The 20,856-nt window shown below is 39.7% G+C and overlaps 1 protein-coding gene across 1 annotated transcript in view; it reads left to right on the forward strand.

Annotated features, from left to right (window-relative positions):
* Positions 1-20,856, forward strand: part of RNF169 (ring finger protein 169) — an 82,291-nt gene that overhangs the window by 54,955 nt on the left and 6,480 nt on the right. The window contains exons 5-6 of the mRNA XM_025894158.2: positions 3,304-3,422; positions 20,357-20,456. Coding sequence (XP_025749943.1) covers positions 3,304-3,422; positions 20,357-20,456 — 219 coding nt within the window. The remainder of the gene's footprint in view (positions 1-3,303; positions 3,423-20,356; positions 20,457-20,856) is intronic.

Raw genomic sequence — 20,856 nt, forward strand, 5'->3', positions numbered from 1 at the left:
AGGCTTCTAATCTTGCCAAATCTTGCCCGAAGTTTTTTCATTACTTATTTACCAAGCGAATTACTGGAAAAGGTTATAAGTGGTATATTTAATGTATGTAAGAAAGCATTTTTGGAAGGCCCACTGGATACTCAAATGGATAATTACAGTTGAGTTTTTTTCTTTAGTACATCATATTGGATCAGACATTTTCTATGGCTTGCTGTGTGTACTTAAGATAGCTTTAGAGTCATTATCTTTTAAACTAGTTTGTGATTTAGACTTGTTAGTATTTCAGGTTAACTTTCTAATTAGCTGGGATTAATAAAGCTTTACTGTATATAAGACAGACAACATAGAATAGGGGAAAACCAAATCTCTGCACCAGGATTCGGCCCCTTAAACAGGTCCCAGCATTGTAACAGACTGTACAACTTGGGCCAGGTTAGTTAATTTCACTGTGCTTTTGCTTCACTCTTTGCAAAGGCATTTTTCCTGAACTTGAGGAAATGAAATTATTTAAGCTTTCTTGGATCCATGGTATTTGCGCCTGTCAATTGTGTATTTTTGATCCCAGTTATAACAATAATAATTGTTATTATTTAATTCTTGTTAAAAGTAACCACTTGCATTTTGGAGGGTTTCACCCTTCTAAAAGATTCAACTTAACAAACATGAAATGCTTGCGTACTCTTAATGCTCTGTTCATTGGGAACTACAAAAGGGAAAAGACTGGAGAGGATGCAATTTAGCTAAGAAGGCAAGAGTAAAATGTGATAACTTTGTGCATACAGTGTGTTTTCTGACTAATAGCCCCAACTGTGGTCTGTGATCTCTAGACTACAACTCTGCCTCTTCACCCCAATAGGGCTGTGCTTTAGATCCCTTAGGCAAAATGACCCAGAAGGACCTTTCTCTTTAGGACAAGCCGATCTTGACAAAGAGAGCTTACCCTCCGCTGGGGTCCTTTGATAGAAAGAACCTGCTGTTTTTGGCCTTGCCAGATCCAAGTTTCCTCTAGGAAATGATCTCTAGTATTAATTCATGTCAAGGCCAGGAAATGGCTCTAATTATTTTTTCTTTTGCCACTACCAGCATTTTATAATCTTGAAAGGAATGGTAACCTAATTGTAATCTTTTTTTTAAATTTAATTTTATTATGTTATGTTGGTCACCATACAATACATCATTAGTTTTTGATGTAGTGATCCACGATTCATTGTTTTCGTAATTGTAATCTTAAAAGGAATCAGGAAGTATAAATCCTCAGACTTTTTTTTTTTTGCAGTAGTTTCACAAAATTTTATATGCAAAAACACATTGAGTGAAGTTTTAGGTTTTTGTGATTGTACCTCTTTTTCTGTTTGCTTTTGTCTTTTTTGAGGACTTTTAAAGGGCTCTGATTTTGCTTTAAATATGTCTTAAGAGTTTTTGGTATTGGAAAAAGAATTTCATTTAGTCTGCCAAGACTACATTCAAATTGGGACCAAAGAGAGCCTCCAAGAGAGGCTCAGTGGAAAGCCAGCTGAAGGATTGTATTTTATATAGAGAACAATATGATTAGAGCTGAAGTGATCATTTTACTCTCCTGCACCAAAAGACTTGGTGATTCCCCATTTCCTATGGAATTAAATGAAAATTCTTTACCCCAACATTCAGGTCCTTAGTATTGTTCTAACTGATCTTCCCATCCTTACTCATGCCCCTAAATTCTAGGGAACAGAGCTGTTTGTGTTCCCCCAAATATATAACTTTATGCTTTTCCTCCTTAGAGTCTTCGCTGTTGCATTTTCATCTAATTAAAATGCCACTCTGCTTACCTGTTGAAAGGCTACTCATCCCCTCATCCCTCCGTAGCCAGGGCGAAAGCAGTCACCGTCCTGGAACCTGTAGGGATTCCTCACTTGTTTCTCCACTCCTCCCATCTACTCTCTCCCCTCCCAACTTTGTAAACTTGCAGGACTTATTTCATTCTCCATTATGTTATGCTTGTGTACTTGTGTTTATCTACTAGATTTATAAGTTTGTTGAGTAAGGGAAATGTGTCCTAGCTATTTTAAAATCTCCCACAGTATCTTGTATATCACAAGTGTTTGATTCATGTTCATCAAGTTGAATTCAAATGGAGGGAAGAAAGTGCTTATTCTAGAGGAAGATACTACCATCTGTTGTTATCAGTTTGGAGTGGAAATAAAAGACATGACAACTTATGATTTGTTTTGGTACAGTTAATACCAGTAACAGTGTGAATTATTGGAAAACAATTTGGTATAACAGTTAGAGTCATAGCAAAGAGAAAGTGAAAAATTGCTCATCATCCAACAACTTAGAGATAACCCTTATGAACATTTTGGTAACTGTCCTTCTAGACTTCTTTTCTAAGTGCGTATAAAGAAACTTCAAATGTAAATTGAAAGACTCAAAAAGAGTCTAAAATAAAATGAAGGTAACTGAATGAGTATCGACAAGATGGAAAAAGCTGACTCTAGGGGTATTTAGAAGCCCTTGCAGAGAAAGTGGCATATAAGATGCCCCTGAAGGGCCAATGAGTATTTTTTAGGCAAAGAATGTGGAATAGGAGTTACAGGCAAAGGGAATAGCGTGCCCAGAAGAGAGACTTTGAAAGGCTATGATGGTACACGGAGAGTAGAGTAACAAGATTCTATCTGTGTGCTTGGTAGTGCGGTAGGATTAGAGGGAAGGAAGGCTGGCGAGAGCAAGACCAGTAAGTGGGTGATTGCAGCAGTCCAGGCGCGAGAGAATGAGAATCTAAGGAGAGGCGGTGGCAGTGAGTATACCTGGGAAGGCGTTAGATCTGAACGCATTTTAGGAGTAGAGTGGAACCGCCATGGAGGCAGCTTGGAGATGGACACTCTGGATTGAAGTGTTTCTTGATCCCTAGTGTTAGCTACTTATTAACTCTACAGTCTTAGGCACATTAACTATTCTGAGCTTCAGTTTGCCACCGGAAGAAGACAGGTCATCCTTTCTTAATAGGGCTGATATTAAGCGCAAATGAAATAAAGTATCGAGAAGTATTGGGTGTGTTCAGAACCTCCATACAGTGTTATTGTGACTTTGAAGAAAGGGAAAGGAGAGAGTCAGAGATGACATTGAGGCTTCCAGCCGGGTTGGTAGCGGGGCTTAGAGAAGAAAAGAGTGAATTGAATTTTGGGTATATTAAGTTTGAGCTACATTTGGGATGCCCAGATCGGGATCTCCAAGAGGCAGTTGGAAACAGGGGTGCTCCGTGAGAGACAGGGCCTACAGTAGCTGTGAAACAATAGACAAACAGACAGTGGTGTCTCCCTTGTCTCCTGCCAGTGTCCTGCGCGCCTCTCAGATTCAGAGAACGAAGAACCTTCCCGAGGAAAGATGACACAGACCCATCGCTCGGCATTTGTTTCCAAGAACAACTCCTACTCCTTAGCTTTCCTGGCAGGGTAAGAGACTGATACTGAATTCAGTCGCTTTCTTTCGTTTTGGAGTATGAGACTAAAGGGACTCGGGTGGGGAGCAAAAGTATTTGTTGCAGCCACTTTGCGGGGAGGTGGGAAAGGGGGAACGACGTGGGGATCGGTTTTCAGATATCCGTTAGGAACAAGGGGCTGATCTAAAAGTGATTTTTACCTATTTCTGGCGTCCTCAGGGTAGGAATATGCTAATTCCTGTGCTGCGAAGTGTGACCTTTCTGTCCTTGGAGGGAACCACAAAGACAGCTTCTGCTAACAATATCCATCCATTCTCTCTGTGGACTTTTTTCTCTTAGTAGGAAGTGAGGCCAGAGTTCATTTTATTTTCAACGCCTAGAACTAAAATATATCTTGAATAGGTTTCAAGAGGACAAACTGAAAGGTTTGTAAGACGCTTGTCAAGGAATTTCTTGATCCTTTAGACTTTGCAGGCTGTGGGGAGGAAAAGAGGGAGAGGAAATGGAGGGATGTTGGATGACGGAGGGAATAATGAAGGGACTGGGGGAAGGAAAAGGAAGGATGGAAGGAAAAACAGGAGAGAGGGAAGGAAGGAAGGAAGAGGGGTACATAAATAGGAGGAAGGGAAGAAGAAGTGGAGGAGGGATGGTCGGAAGGAATCATTCATTCAGCAGACATTCTGTGAACAGCTACTGTGTGCCATGCTCTCTGTTTTAATATAAAATGAAAAAACATCATCTTATGCCATTGTGTTGTCTGTTTCTGGTTAAAGCTGGCATTACTCACCCTTATGTCTGGGGTTCCTTTCCCCCTTCCCAGCAGTCCCATAAGGTAGATCTCTCTTTTTTGCTGCCCCTGTGGCCATACAGCTATTTATTTTATTCTTTTATTTTGAGGCTTTTTATTGCTAATCACTAATAAATGTGACCCCAAACAGCTTCCAACTTAAGAATGTTATAAAGTACGAAGTATTGTGATCCCTGATGCAGTTTTTATATCTGAATCTTTTTTGTATGTGTTCTTTTGGAGCAGTCTGATTTTCCTGTTATTTCTGAGAGTAACATACACTAACCGCCCACCTTCCCTTAAATGCCTCCCCTTCTCTAGGTAATGGTAACTCCTTCTTCCAGGAAGGCTCTTTCCTGGAGTATTTATTCATTCATTTGACATTTGTTTAATGGTCACTGTATTGTAGCCACTTAGGTTTGATTGATGTAATCAGAACCCAATAAGTAAGATGTAAGCCAGCATACTTTCCATTTATGGTAAAGATGAAACTCTTACCTTGTGCATGTGAGCTTGAACTGAAGATGCCCTCTAAAGTTAAAAAATTCAAGATTGCTTGACTAAGAATTTTTCAGCTGCTGATTGTATATATGGAGTTCCCCCCATTTATAGCAGGCATATTTTAATGATTATGAGAGAGATCTGCTGACAAGAGAAAAAGATCATATCATTCATTCCAATGAAGTCACAATAAATACTCCCTAAAACAAATAAATGTTGCTTTTAGACAGTCTGTGATTAATTAATATCTCATAATTTGAAATGACTTGGAAAAAAGAGAAATTTTTATTAAAATCCAAATATGATGCCGAGGCCAAATTGCCCCAATTAGCTATCACCAATTCCAATCTCTACTCTTATAAATTCATTCTTATAAAGGAGGTAGCAGGTTCATATCTCATTACTTAGAAATGCCTAGCAAGGAACTTAGAAAATTCTTTCTAAATGGTAAAACATAAAGCCTTTACGGAGGGGTTTGCTTTTTTAAATTTAAAGTTTTAAAAAAGATTTATTTATTTATTTGAGAGAGAGAGAGCACGAGCAGGAGGGACAGAGGGAGAGGGAGAGAGAATCACAAGCAGACTCTGTGCTGAGCACAGAGCCTGATGCAGGGCTTAATTCCACGATCTTGAGATCACGACCGAAGCCAAAACCAAGAGTTGGATGCCCAACCGACTGTGCCACCCAGGTGCCCTGGGGTTTGCTTTTAATTATGTGTGGTTCTGGAATCTCTATCATACATCTTCTTTCCCTGCTCCTTGGCCCACTCTTGCCCTTACTCTGTGTCATTGAGCCACAATGGGACTACTTTATAGGAAAAGAGTCGCATAACATTGTACTGTTAATAGGTGTTCGCAATTTATCTTACACATTTCAGCATTTTTTCCAAATATCCAAGGTTGCGGACTGAGTTCAGTTATTAGTACAGTTATTAGAACAATTCATTGGATTTGGTTGGTAGGCATATCTTTTTAGGACATAGTTTGCTGATGTCATGGAAACCTTAGGTCGGAAAATCGATTATGGTAATACGGTGAATTGCCTCTCTTATGTAGTCAACAGGTTTTTTCCTTAGATAAGAAAATATTTAAATTTCAGTTCTAGAGAATACTTAGAAAAACAATATGGACTCGTTTTTGTTTTGTTGTTGTTTTAAAGATTTGTTTCTTTATTTGAGAGAGAGAGAGACAGGGAGCACAAGCAGAGGGAGAGGCAGAGGGAGAGGGAGAAGCAGACTCCCTGCTGAACAGGGAGCCCGACGCGGGGCTCAATCCCAGGACCTGGAGATCATGACCTGAGCCGAAGGCAGATGCTCAACCATCTGAGCCATCCAGGTGCCCCCAATATGGACTTGTTAATGCTGAAATTGTTGCCAGGTGAATTGGGGAGACTCCAGGGCCCTAAGGCCTTGACCCAGCCCATCCCAAAGATGTTGCTGAAGGCTCTTGGTCTCCTTGCAAGAAAGCATTCAAGGATAGACCGGACACAACAGTTGAGTGTGCAAGTAGGAAAGTTTATGAAAGTGAGAGTCCACTCTTGAGATATGAGAGCAGGCAAGCTCAGGGAGAGTGCATCCTGGGTTTGGGTTTCTGTCTTTTATTGACAGTTGTTCACTACGGGGTGGAATACTTATTCCTTGGGGAGGGGATTTCTTGGGAGCAGTGTTTCATACCTTTTCTCTTTACTTGGTCAGGATCTCTGGCCTTCTTTGTCTTGGGTCCGTCTGGTTTGATCTGGCTTCTATGGCTTTGTTTTTGGAGCGCAGCCAGGATGGGTCTCTAATAGTGGTAGTGAGCCATGATGTGCGCGTCCACACACACACACACACACACACACACACACACACACCCCCCGACACACACACCCCCTCTTGGCTGACCTGTTAAAGCCTGACTAACTGCCTACTCTAACACAATGGGATGCAGCTTATGGATATATTAAAAAATAATTAGTATGGTGATGGTTGCACAACAGTGTGACTGTAAACTTCAAATGGTTAAAATGATGTCTTTTATGTTATATATATTTTACCACATTAAAAAAAAAGTCTTAGCATTTTTAATAGTTTTTGGATATTTCAAATGCATTTTTTTCCATGTGTTAAGCAACAACAGAAGAATAGGTTTTCTCGTAAGTTCTTTTCCTCAAGAGAGGTCATATGTAAAAGCTTTGGAAGTTGTTACAACTGTATTTAAATCAAATCAATCTGCATTTGTTTTACTTATCTACTTCATAAATGTTTCTTTCTTAAGCCCAAAGGCATGGAGGTAAGAGTGAGTAGGCCTGATAGATTGGTTATTTTGGAAGGAATCCATTAATCGACTCTGGCTATGAGTCTTGCCAACAACCCAGTCTCTCTTTATGTGAAAAATTCAAAGCAAAGAGGGCTTTAAAGCACTATTCCTAAAATTGTACAGTCCTATTGAAAATGAAATGCCTCTCGAGTAGGCAGATAGAGTAATAGTTAATCCAAGATCATTCCTAAGTTAATCACAAAGTATATGTTAATTGAAAAAAGTGAACTTGAACCATAAGATATATCATTGTAAAGTTAAACTTCTATTTGATATATTGAGAAACTGGTTTGTTTGTTCACATTTATTTCCCTTCACCCCTCATTCCCTTCTTCCTCACTAGAATCAAACAAAAAACCTGGTTGCAAATTCTTCCAAAACTCAGCCTGGAAAAACTTTCTCTGTTGAGGTAGTGTCTTTTCAAAAGGCTACATGTCCACTTGCATTTTCCTCTTTGCTTTCGCTATCAGGAGGTTTACAATTAGGGTTTTTAGTTCCATCATCATGACTTTCCAACATGGCCTATAATTTAAAAAACAACAACAACAAACCTTGGTTTACTTTTCCCATATTTATTACTTAATGTGATCTCTATCCTCCGTTAAGGCTGAGTCTTTATGTATTTTTGCAGTAAGTCACTATGGATTTTTCTTGGAAATAGGGCATAATCATAAAAAGGGATATAATTCAACCATCTGTCCTCTTTCCAGTTTAAAAAATGAAGAACAAAAAAATAGTAATGCAGTATTGCCCGTATTGCCATTCCATACAAAATCATATCTTACGTAAATGGCGCCTAGCAAGATTACTGGCACATGATAAGTTCAGTGACTATTACTGCCACTCTTTTGTTATATTCTTTTAAAATGTGGACTCTTAGAGCTGAAAAGGATCTTAAATATTATCTAATTCTTTTGTTTTATTGATGAGAAGACTAAAGCCTGGAGAGAGAAGATGGTTTGCCAAATCGTAGATAGCTAGAATAGTAGGGATCTGAGTTAGAATAGTTAGGGGCTCTTTCCACTCTTACCCCATTGCCCCCCATCTCCTTCGTATAGACCCCTCTGCCGCCTCTGCCTGTCTTCCCGCTGGACTTTATATTCTTTGCCAGCAGGGACAGCATCTTTCACCTTGATAGTTGCAGTGCTTAGGGAGGCGCCTGGCCTATAGGGGAGGCTCAATAAATACTTGGGGAATGTTTGAATAAGATAGGTCTTGTGCCTGTGGGTGGGTTAAACTGGAGTTTTGTCAGAATCCATTGTCAAGGGGCCCCTGGGTGGCTCAGTCGTTAAGCGTCTGCCTTCGGCTCAGGTCATGATCCCGGGGTCCTGGGATCGAGCCCTGCATCGGGCTCCCTGCTCCGCGGGAAGCCTGCTTCTCCCTCTCCCACTCCCCCTGCTTGTGTTCCTGCTCTCGCTGTGTCTCTCTCTATCAGATAAATAAATAAAATCTAAAAAAAAAAGAATCCATTGTCAAACTTGCAGCATAGGAGGGCGGGCTCTGGGAGCTATATAGAGGAACAGACTGGCAGGTGGCTGTTTTATGGACTAGATTCCATAGGATTAATTTGGGATATGGGGAGTCTAGTGACCACAGTGATAAGGCTCATATATTATAAAGTTGCTTTTAGCCTTCTAATGCATTAACAACAGCTTATGGTGATACTTTTTATAGATTCTATAAGAGAAAAATGTTTCCCACTGAGTAGTAATTAAGTCTTAAGTAGAAATGAACTACATTATTTTGTCCAAATACTTTTAGCCTGAGGCTCTGGTTCAGAGTGGGACACATCAAAAGAGACCTAAGGTGTTTACTATAAGGTGTGTTGGAGGAGAGAGAGAGACAGCGACTGACAGACTCAGCAATATTAAATGCATGCCCAGTCAGTGTTGGAGTAAATTAAAATATGCAGACTTGTCCCTCTTCCCTAAAATGAACAAATGAAAATACAGATGCTTTCAGGTAACAGATACCAAACAGACACAGGAGTGATATGATATTGGAGGACTAGCTCTGGAATTGGTGAAAGGAGGCAAAGCCAGAGAGGTGGGGGTGGGGAGGCTAGTCTAGGGAGATGGTGGGAAAGTTGCAGTGTGAGCTCCGGTAAACTCAGTTGATCCCCTTCTGTCTCATCTGTGTAAAATGCAGGTTTGTTATGGCGATCTGCTGGGCAGGGATTTGTACTGGGTGGTTTCTTAGGATTTTTTCGACCTCTAAAAGTGAAGCATCTAGAAGTGGCTTAAAGCACAGTTTTAAGGAGTGGAGAGAATGAAGCCATGGCATGAAAAGAAAGGGGGTGAGGGTAGTTGGAAAGTTCTGTAAAAATCTAAGGATTAGACTTAGCAAGTTGTATGTGGGAAGTAGTCCAACAGTAGCCATGAGGGAGAGGAGACTGTGAGAGAAAGATGAGGTAGTGAGTTATAAGAAGCCACAGACTTGGTGACGGCCTGGGGCATGTCCTTTGCGCGCGCGCGCGCGCGCGCGTGTGTGTCTGTGTGTGTGTCTGTGTGTATTGGGGAGGGATAAAGGAATTGAAACAAATCAAGCAGATGGCCTTGTTATTAAGAGGACAAATCTTGTTAAAAGTCGTGGAATCTGGTTGAAAAAGGAAGCCAGCGTAAGGAGAAGTGATGTGGAACTTAAGGAGAGGGGCAGGATTTATAGGTGTCAGTAATGTCTCTGCTATACCAGGACAGAAATACCTGCTAGTTTTCAGAGGGCGGGTTGGTGAGTTGTCGGGCTCTGCGTCAGGGGAACTAGCTTTTTTCTAGTGCTTCCTGTCATGTTGAGTACTTTACATTCCTCATTTCATTTAGTTCTCACATTAATCCTCCAAGTTTTATAATACTGTTCCCATTTTGCAGCTAAGGAAAATGCAGTTCAAAGACGTTAAGTCACTCACCCAAGAGCTTCTCACCTCATTAGAGTGACAGAGATGGAACTGAACTCAGGTCTCTCTTTATTTCAAACCTATGTGCTTTCTCATCAAACCATTGTCAGAACCCCTTGTGACCAAAGGCTCTGCACTTGGAACCTGGTCTTGAAATGATCTACCTTTGCAAAGGAAAACTGCCTTCCTTCTGTTTGTTTAATTTATACCCTGCCTTGTTCTAACAGAGGTAAGTAAGAACCTGTCCAGTTACCCTGCCATTTGAGGGGACTGAAGTGATGGAAATGTTCTAAAATTGATTGTGGTAGTGATTATAACTGTGAATTAAAAACCATTAAACTGTACACTTAAAAAAAAAGAATACACAAGGCAGATAACCCAGATCATAAATATATAAAGGAAGGATTATAACAAAATCTCACCTATTTCTGGGTGCGTGGCAACTACAATTGGGCCTAAGGAGGCTCCTGGCTTCATTCAAGTATGTGTGTATGTGGTGGTGGTTGGGAGGGCTCATACATGCAGGCTAGGGGCTAGAAGGAGGCTCCTCTCCAGCCTTTAGCTTCTTGATGGAACTTAGCTCTACCTGACCTGAGAGTTTAATTAAAAAACTAATGTGGTTTGGTTATGTGAGAGTGATGATTGAACAGTTGAGAGCATGAGCTAGCTAATGTTTTGTATCATGTATTGCCATTTGAAAACCCTTTAAGCAGTGTTTTATAAGCATTAAATCTTCTTGCTTTCCAGCTGCATGTTTATACTGGTTGCCCCTCCTTTTCTTTGTTTTTAAGTCAGATTCATTGTGGTTGTGGGTATTTTTAGCCTAACTCTACATCCCAGAAACCATCTGGTCTCTTGGCAATGGAAATTTTAAGCCGGTTGCCTTTCAGACAATGCTGCTTTCTCTTGTTTATGACTTCATTATGTGTTTGGAAGAGAGAGCTTCCCTAGATGTGCTGGGTCTGTTCTATGGCAGAGTAGAGTAGAATGATGTAAGATCAGTATGCTGTGATAGAAAGAGCACAGGCTTAGAATCAGAGAGGTATGGGTTTAAATCTTGGCTTCACAACTGTGTGACCTTGAAAGATCACGTCCCTCAGTTCTTTGTAAAATGAGGATGATGATGCTTATTTCATAGGGTTTCTGTATGTATTAAATGAGATATAATATATTTAAAGCAGCTCAGTGCCTGACAGATATTACATTCCTAATAAATGTTGAAGTTTTCTCTTTTTTTCATAAGGAGGAGAGAAGTGTTTCTGTGCCTATTTTTGTTCATTTATAAGAAATTTATTAAACATATCCACTATGTCTTATAGTACAAGGGTTTGGGGGTACAGAAGTAGATGTGCACAAAGTAGTGAGAGTAGTTACTTCTTTTATTTTTGCGTGAAGATGTTGTTTGAGTTCTTCCAACCCTAAAAATATTATCAAGTTCACTAGTCTTGACTATTCTCAGCCAGTATTTTGAAGCCTCTTCTCTTGACCAAATACTACAATAATAATATGTTTATGGCTATAAGATGTTTTTACCATCATGATTTTTGTGGCTTTTCATGTAACAATAACGACGTAAAAGGGAGAGAATAGAATTATATAGAAGAAAGCTTTTGTATGCTATTGAAATGGAATTGATACTAATTTTAAAATAGATTGTTGTAAATTAAGATGTTAATTGTAATCCCCATAGCAATCACTAAGAAGTAACTACAACATATTTAGTAAAGGAATAAGAAGAGACTCAAAATGGTACACAGGAAATGTCTAACACAAAAGAAGGCATTAATGGAGAACTGAGGAACAAAAAAGGTATAGGACATATAGAAAACAGATGGTGAAATGGCAGAAGTAAGTCCTTCCTTATCAGTAATTACATTAAATGTAAATAACTTAAACTATCCAAATAAAAGAGAGATTGGTAGAATGGATTTAAAAAAAAAATATCCAAATAGGGGCGTGTGGGTGGCTCGGTTTGTTAAGTGTCTGACTCTTGGTTTTGGCTCAGGTCATGATCAGGGTTGTGAGATTGAGCCCTGTGTCGGGCTCTGCACTGAGCCTGAAGCCTGCTTAAGATTCTCTCCCTCTGCCTCTCCCCCTCACTCTGTCTCTCAAAAAAAGAAAAAAATCCAACTATATGCTGAGACTCCCTTTAGATCCAAAGACAAAAATAGGTTGAAAATGAAAGGATAGAGAAAGAGATTCTATGCACACAGTAACCAAAAGAGAACTGGCTGGAGTAGCTAAACTAATAGCAGACAATGTAGACTTGAGGACAAAATTATTACAAGAGACAAGACAGGCATTGCATAATGATAAAAATGTCAATCTCTTAATAAGATATAACCATTATATGGGGCACCTGGCTAACTCAGTCAGTAGAGCATGTGACTCTTGATTTCTGGGTCGTGAGTTTGAGTCCCACGTTGGGTGTAGAGATTACTTAAAAAAAGAAGAAGATATAATCATTGTAAACACATATACACCTAATAATAGATGCACAAAATATATGAAGCAAAAACTGACAGAATTGAAGGGAATAGTAGACATTTTAATGATAATAGTTGGAGACTTTAATACCCGCTTTCAATAATGGATGTAATGTACAGATGAAAGGTAAACAAGGATATAGAAGACTTGCACAATACTGTACATCAAATAGACTTGCCATATAGAAAGCACCCTAGCCCACAACAGCAGAACACACACTTTATTATAGTACACATGGAACATTCTCCAGAATAGTCCATACGTTATACCATAAAACAAGTCTCAATAAATTTTAAGAGATTGGGATAATACAAAATATCTTTTTTTGACCACAGTAGAATGAAGCTATAAGTCAATAACAGAAGGAAAATTGAAAAATTCACAAATATGTCGATATTAAACAATACATTTTAAAAAAACCAGTGGATCAAAACAGAAATCACAAGAGAAATTAGAAAATACCTTGAGAGGAATGAAAATGAAACCCACCATACTAAAACTGTTGGAATGCAGTAAAAGTAGTTCTTAGAGGGAAATTTATAGCTTTAAAGGCCTGCATTTAAAATGAAGAAAAATCTCAAGTAAATAACCAGATCTTCATCTGTGGATCCTCCCACCTGACCCACAGGCACTCCCAGCACTTCACACACTTCATTCACACCTCCACCCTGTAGCCCACTTCCTGTACATATTCCCAGTGGCTGTGAGAACAAGTATTGATGACTAGTGAGCATGTGTAGAAGGCCAGTCAGACTCTGTGGGCAAAGGAGAGACCACAAACTTGAGCTTTAGTGCCACCCTTGGAAAAGCAAAAAGGAGGCTGTCAGCACTTGACCTGGTATGTTGCAGATCAAGAGAAGTCATACAAGCTTAAGAATTCTGCCACAAGAGGGAGCAAGAAGCAAGGAGCAAGCCTCAGAATCCCTACCAAGGCTGATGGAAGATATTTCTCTCCCAAAGGCAATTAATGAAGACTGGAGGAAGTGACTGCTACTTCAGATGTGAAGATAGCAATGCAAAATGTCAAGGAACATGAAAAATCAAGGAAATATGACACCATCAAAAGATCATAATAATTTTCCAGTAATGGATCCTAAAGACATGAAGATCTGTGATATACCCAATAAAGAGTTCAAAATAGCTGTTTTCGGGAAGCTCAGTGAGCTGCAAGGAAACACAGAAAGACAATTCAACTAAATCAGGACAACAGTATAGTAAAAAAAGAAATATAAGTGTAACAAAGAGAAATCTTAAGGAAGAACCAGATGAAAATTCTTGAGCTGAAGAATACAGTGAATAAAAAGAAAAACGCAATGGAGGTCATCAGTAGCAGAATGGGGGGCACCTGGGTGGCTCAGTCGTTAAGCGTCTGCCTTCGGCTCAGGTCATGATCCCAGGGTCCTGGGATCGAGCCCCGCATCGGGCTCCCTGCTCGGCTGGGAAGCCTGCTTCTCCCTCTCCCACTCCCCCTGCTTGTGTTCCCTCTCTCGCTGTGTCTCTCTCTGTCAAATAAATAAATAAAAATCTTTAAAAAAGAAATAGCAGAATGGATCAAGCAGAAGAAAGGAGAATGAGAAACAGTGAAGAAAGCCAATATGATCTCTGGGTTACCATCAAAAGAAACAATTTGTGAATTATTAGAGTTCTAGAAGGAGAAGAGTAGGAGAGGGAGAAGGGAGCAGAAAAGTTATTTAAAGAAGTAAGAACTGCTCAAATTTGGGGGAGAGGTTTGGATATCTATGCTTAGGAAGCCCATAGGTCACCAAACAAACTCAGAGAGATTCTCACCAAATTAGAAGGCAAGAAGTACAGTTGTCTTTGTTTGCAGATGATATGATCTTATATATAGAAAATCCTAAAGATCACTGAAAAACTGTTAGAGCTAATCAATGAATTCAGTAATGTTGCTGGATACAAAATTAGTATACAGAAGTCACTTATGTTTCTACACACTAACAATGGAATATCTGAAAAAGAAAGAAAACAGCCCCAGGACACCTGGGTGGCTAGTCAGTTAGGCATCTGACTCTTGATTTTGGCTCAGGTCATGATCTCAGGGTTGTGAGATCAAGCTCCGCCTTGGGTTTCACGCTCAGCGGGGAGTCTGCTTGAGAATCTCTCTCCCCCTCTCCCTCTGCCCCTCCCCCAACTCTCTCTCTCTCAAATAAATCTTAAGAAAAAGAAATAAAACAGCCCTATTCACCATAGCATCCAAAAAATAAAATACGTGGGAATAAATTTAGCCAAGAAGGTGAAAGATCTGTATATTGAAAACTGTAAGATGTTGATGGAAGAAATTGCAGACACAAATAAATGGAGAGCTAGCCTGTGTTTATGGAGCAGAGGAATTAATAATAAAAAATCCATACTACTCAAAACCGTCTATATCAATGCAATCCCTATGAATATTCCAATGACCTTTTGCATAGAAATAGCAAAAACAACCCTAAAATTTGTATGGAACCACGAAAGACCCCAAATAGCCTTTGTTCTTGAGAAGAAACAAAGTTGAAGGCATCACACTTCCTGACTTGAGACTATATTACAAAGCTATATTAATCAAAACAGTATGGTATGGCATAAAAATCAACCAAAGAAATAGAATTGAGAGCCCTGAAATAAACCAGTGCATGTATGGTCAGCTAATATTAGACAGGGGAGCCAAAAATACTCAATGGAGAAAGCACAGTCTCTTCAATAAATGGTATGGGGAAACCTGCATAATTACATGCAGAAGAATGATATTGGACCCCTATTTTACACCACTCACAAAAACTAACTTGTAATAGATTAAATACTTAAACATGAGACCTGAAAGTGTAAAACTCCTAGAAGAAAACATAGGTGAAGAGCTCCTTGACATTGGTCTTGGCAATGATTTTTTGGATATGACACTAAAAGCACAAGCAACAAAAGCAAAAAAGGAAATAAGTGGGGCTACTTCAAACTAAAAGTCATTTTTACAGCAAAAATCAACAAAATGAAAAGGCAACCTGGGGGGTGGGAGAGAATATTTGTCAGTCATCTGTCAGATAAGGGGTTAATATCCAAAATATTTAAGGAACTCACACAATTCAATAGCATACACACACACACACAAAAACCCAAACAACAATAACAAAAATCTCCTAAACAACCCATTTGAAAAATCAATAGAGGAACTAAACCGACATTTTTCCAAAGAAGACATATACATGGCCAACGGGGCACCTGGGTGGCTCAGTCGGTTGAACATCTGCCTTCAGCTCAGGTCATGATCCTAGGGTCCTGGGATCGAGCCCCACATACGGCTCCCTGCTCAGAAGGGAGCCTGATTCTCCCTCTCCCTTTGCTACTCCTCCTACTTGGGCTCTCACATTCTCTCTCAAATAAAATGTTAAAAAAAAAAAAGATAAATGGCCAACAGGTACATGAAGAGATGCTCAATATCACTAATCATCAGGGAAATGCAAATCAAAATCACAGTGAGGTATTACCTCACACCTGTTAGAATGGCTATTATCCTCAAGAGAATAAGAGATAAGTGTTGGTGAGGATGTGGAGAAAAGGGAACCCATGTGTACTGCTGGTGGGAATGCAAACTGGTACGGTCAGGATGGAAAACAGTATGGAGTTTCCTCAAAAAATGAAAATAGAGCTACCATATGATCCAGCAATCCCACTACTGGGTATATATCCAAAGGAATGAAATGAGGATCTCCAAGAGCTATATGCACTCCCATGTTAATTGCAACATTATTCACAATAGCTAAGCCATGGAAACACTCAAAGTGTCCTTCTATGGATGGATAGATAAGGAAAATGTGGTATCTACACACACACACACACACACACGCACGCACGCACGCACGCACTCAGTGGAATATTCAGCTATGAGAAAGAAGGAAATTCTGCCATTTGCAGCAACATGGATGGACCTTGAGGACATTATGCTAAGTGAGATGAGAGAAGATGCACACTGTATGATATCACTTACATGTGGAATCTTAAAAAATTCAAATAATAAAAACAGAAAGGAGAAACATGGTTGCCAGAGGGTGGAGGAAATGGGGAGATGTTGGTCAAAGGATTCAAACTTCCAGTTGTAAGTTCTGGGCATCTTATGTGCAGCATGGTAATTACAGTTAACAATACTGTATTATATACTTGAAAGCTGCTTTCAAGTATACTTGGAAGTTAAATGATCTCACCACAAAAAAGAAATGGTAATTATGTGAGGTGATGGAGGTGTTAACCCTACTATGGTAATCATCTCAAAATACATGAGTATATCAGAACAACATATTGTACACTTTATGTGTATACAATATTATGTGTCAATTATATCTCATAAAGCTGGAAAAAAAGAAAAAGCATCCAGATTGCAAAGGAAGAAGTAAAACTATCTCAGTTCACAGATGACATGATATTATTCATAGGAAATCCTAAAAATAATAGAATTTTGAAAAAACTAAAGCTAATAAATTTAGCAAAGTTGCAGGACACAAATCACCACATAAAAATCAGTTGCATTTCTATACTCTTAGCAATGAGCAATCCGAAAATGTAATTAGGAAAGCAGTTCCATTTACAATAGCATCAAAGAGAATGGAATAGTTACGAATAAATTTAACCAAGGGGGTGTAAGACTTATACACTGAAAACTGCAAAACATTGTTGAAATAGTTGAAGAAGACTTAAATGAAGGGAAAGACCCTCTGTGTTCATGGATTAGAAGACTTAACATTGTTGAGACGGCAATATTCCCCAACTTGTTTTACAGATTCACTGCAATACCTATTAAAATTACAGTCTCCTTTTTTGCAGAAATGAGCAAGCTGATACTAAAATTCACATATGGAATTGCAGAGGATCTCAAACAGCCAAAACAATCTTGAAAAAGATCAAGAGTAGAGGACTCACACTTCCTGATGTCAAAATTTATGGCAAAGCAATCAAGAGTGTGATACTGAAATAGGGGTAGATATATCAATCAGTGGAACAGAATTGGGAGTCTAGAAATAAACCCATATGTCAGTTGATTTTCAATAAGGGTACCAAGAAACTATTCAGTCGGGGAAAGAATAGTCTCTTCACATCGGGTGCTGGGACCACAACTGGTTATCCACATGCTAAATAAAGAATGAAGTTGGACCCCAACCTCACACCAAATAGAACAGAGAAGTCAAATTGGATCAGATACCTAAATGTAAGGGCTACAACTGTACAGCTCTTAGAAGGAAATGCTTGGAGAGTTTAGCTGTACAATTACTGCTCTCTTAGAGCACTTCTGTGACATGTATGGTGGACTTCAGTGACTGGCTGCTCCCGTGGGTCAAGATTATCTTTCATCAGGGGCGTCTGGGTGGCTCAGTCGTTAAGTGTCTGCCTTCTGCTCAGGTCATGATCCCAGGGTCCTGGGATCGAGGCCCACATCAGGCTCCCAGGGAGCCTGCTTCTCCCTCTCCCACTCCCCCTACTTGTGTTCCCTCTCTCGCTGTGTCTCTCTCTGTCAAATAAATAAAATCTTAAAAAATAAAAAAAAGATTATCTTTCATCAGTCTGTCTCTCATGCTTTGCACAGAGTTGGTGTTCAGTAGAGTTGGCTGACCAAGCGAATGGAAGAGACAGTGACAGTGTCAGCCATACCAAGGTTTGCCAGAAAGATTTTAAATGGTCAGAAACTACTTTGGGTGTCCTTGTTGTGTGCTCGAGTCTGCAAGTACAGGTTTCTTCTCTGGGTCTTTCCTTTCTCCTTGCATTTCTCCAAAATGGAGTTTAGGGGGCATGAGAGGAGAAGAGGTTCTCCCCAGCAATAGGTAACTGCTATTTGTACATCCGATAATTTGGGCATGTAGCCAGCATTTTTAAACTTGACTCTGCTCCTGCTGCCAATATGGATATGTAGCCTGTTTTTAAAAATTAAATTCAGCTCATTCTTAATTATGGAATATTTGGACCTTAAAGTATAGGTCCAGTCTCAGTTCGAACACCTCTAATGACGGAGTTCAGTATCTCCCAAGGCAGCTATCTGTGAACTGCTCTAATGAAAGTTATAAAGTTCTTTCTTATGTTGATCAGAAAATCTTTTTCTCTAAATATCTACGGTTTCTCCAAGGAATGATGCCAAACAAGTCATACATTTGAAATAGAAATGCTTTCTCTTTCAGCCCTATGTTGATTCCTCCTGACCCAAAGTATATGTTGTTCACGCCAGCATTTTAATCTGTTATCCAGTTTGCTTCTGGGTGGTTTACACCACTGACAGTTTGTGTGAGTTCTGGGAATGCAAATGAATTTCAGTACTATTCTAGGTAAAATACAAACCAAGCTGATTTTTAAGCAGCTGCCTTTATAGAGTGATGTTGAAGTTTCTGAACTATTCCAAAATACATTTCCCACTAGATAGTACAATGCTCACATTATTTGCTTAGGTTCAGTGTTGAATTTTCTTGGTAAAGTTCAGACATACGATGCAGGTTGGCCACCATATTCTCCTGTTGATACTGTGGCATAGATTAGATCAGCCGGCTGGAACCGTATCGCAAAGTGATGTGGCCAGGAGACATAGAGAGGATGAGAGGGTTTTGAACGGGAGAAATAGTGCAGAAATGCTGGCTGAGAAGCCACGTGAGCAGGTAGGACAGGCCCTTGCCAGAGACGTGGGGGGAGGAGAGACACCCCGAAACGCACCTTGTTTCCTCCTTTGTAAGTTTTCTGAGCTAATCCTGGCATAGTGAAACTTCAAAAAAAGTAGATCTTTTGCTACAAAAGAGTAGCTATGATGATGTATTTCATTCTAAAGCTAAATAGAATCATTCAAGGAAATAATTTCTGCTTGGGATCATCCGCATCCACCCTGACTTCTGGCAAGTTCTTATTTACCCTTCAAAGTGCACATGCCACAGGGAGGCTTTTCCAACCCTGCTCTCACTCCATCCCAGGTAATCCATAACTCCCTCTTTTATGCCATTCTGTCTCCTAGACGTACTTTGTTATTGTACCATTTCACGGTATTATATTGAATTATTTATTTGTCTGCCCCACTGCACTCTGATTCCTTGACGACCCTAAGCTACATCTCATTTTTCTCCGCATGCCCAGTGCCCAGATGGGGCTCCTCGGTAACCGGCATATGGGCAGTGTATGATAAATGCTTGTTGAATAGAGTGGCAGCACAGGTAAAGTAACAGCTGTACACATTGGTAAAAGCATCATTCTCACTGGACGTGTGTTAGGCACAAATTGGAGAGTAGAAAACAAAGTTGAATAATAAGATAATCACAAATTCAAAAAAAAAATTCCTACAGACCCCGTTGTCAATGGGGTAGGTAACAGTCATCTGCATATAATTCTTTACACAGTAAGATTAATGTTATCATAGGGGTACTGTGGGTTTGGATTGGGTTATAAAGTTATAATGTTGCATGCATAAACAAAAAAAAAACATGTGTTCTTGAAATCTCTTAAATTACCAGGATTTAGGCCTTTGGAAGCTCAAATGTAATGAGTTAAGGAAGAGACTGCATTTAATTTTGACTCCCTGTGTAAAAATTGAGTGCACTGCTATGTATTTCGGAAGTCCTTTTGTTTCATGGCTGACTTAGATTGCTTGAGGAGACATTTGGGCCGAATAAAAGGAAAAAATGTGTTGTTTGTAAAGGTGATTTTAACATGGGATCCAATCTATTAAAGAAGGTGAATTATCCCTACATGTCTCCAAGCATGAGCGAAACAGCTATTGGCCTTTTATCATTTAAGCAGGGTCTAGTTTGGAAACAAAGGCTTAAACCAAATGTCCTCTCTGGAGGGCTTTTCCTCTTTTGACAGGATTTGTTCTTAGAACGAGTTTTGTTAATAAACTAATTCATTTCCTATTGTAGCTGCCCAGGGGAATCATCTTTCTTGGCAGGTGGCTTTGAAAGCACAGAAGAGATTGTCATTCTTTTTCCTTAGTTGGCATATGGGCTACTTTTGACTCTTGGACTTGTGTTTACTTATTTATTTAGGAACCTAAATTCCAAGGTGGAGAGGAGTCAGAGCTGCAGTGACACTGCTCAAGACAGAGTGAAGAGCAGACTCAGAGCAGCCCCGACCAGCAAAACCAAGGTACACCTCAGACACGGGCTTCTGGAGCCCTCCGCTCCCATCCGGTGGCTCCCTGCACACGGCCATGAAAGGACCTATTCCAGATGGGCAGAGGCACAGTGGATCCTAGTTGGAGAGTAGAAAACAAAGTTGAATAATAAGATAATCACAAATTCAAAAAAAAATTGAATTATGTTGGAGAAGTTTGCAAATAGATGTGAAGGAAGAGAGTTTGAATTAGTAGCGAAGGGTGGAATGAGGACCAGGAGAAGAACTTCTTTGAAAGTTCTAGATGAGTTTTTTTTCCCTAGAGGTTTTCCTTTCCTTTCCATTCCCTTTCCCTTTCCCTTTCCTTCCCTTTTCCCTTCTGTTCCCTTCCTATTCTTTCTCTTTCTTTTAAACTTAAATTCAATTAATTAAC

Source organism: Callorhinus ursinus, unplaced genomic scaffold (genome assembly GCF_003265705.2).
Source record: "Callorhinus ursinus isolate GAN/ISIS: 27379988/994484 unplaced genomic scaffold, GSC_fseal_2.0 scaffold35, whole genome shotgun sequence".
NCBI classification, from domain to species: Eukaryota; Metazoa; Chordata; class Mammalia; order Carnivora; family Otariidae; genus Callorhinus; species Callorhinus ursinus.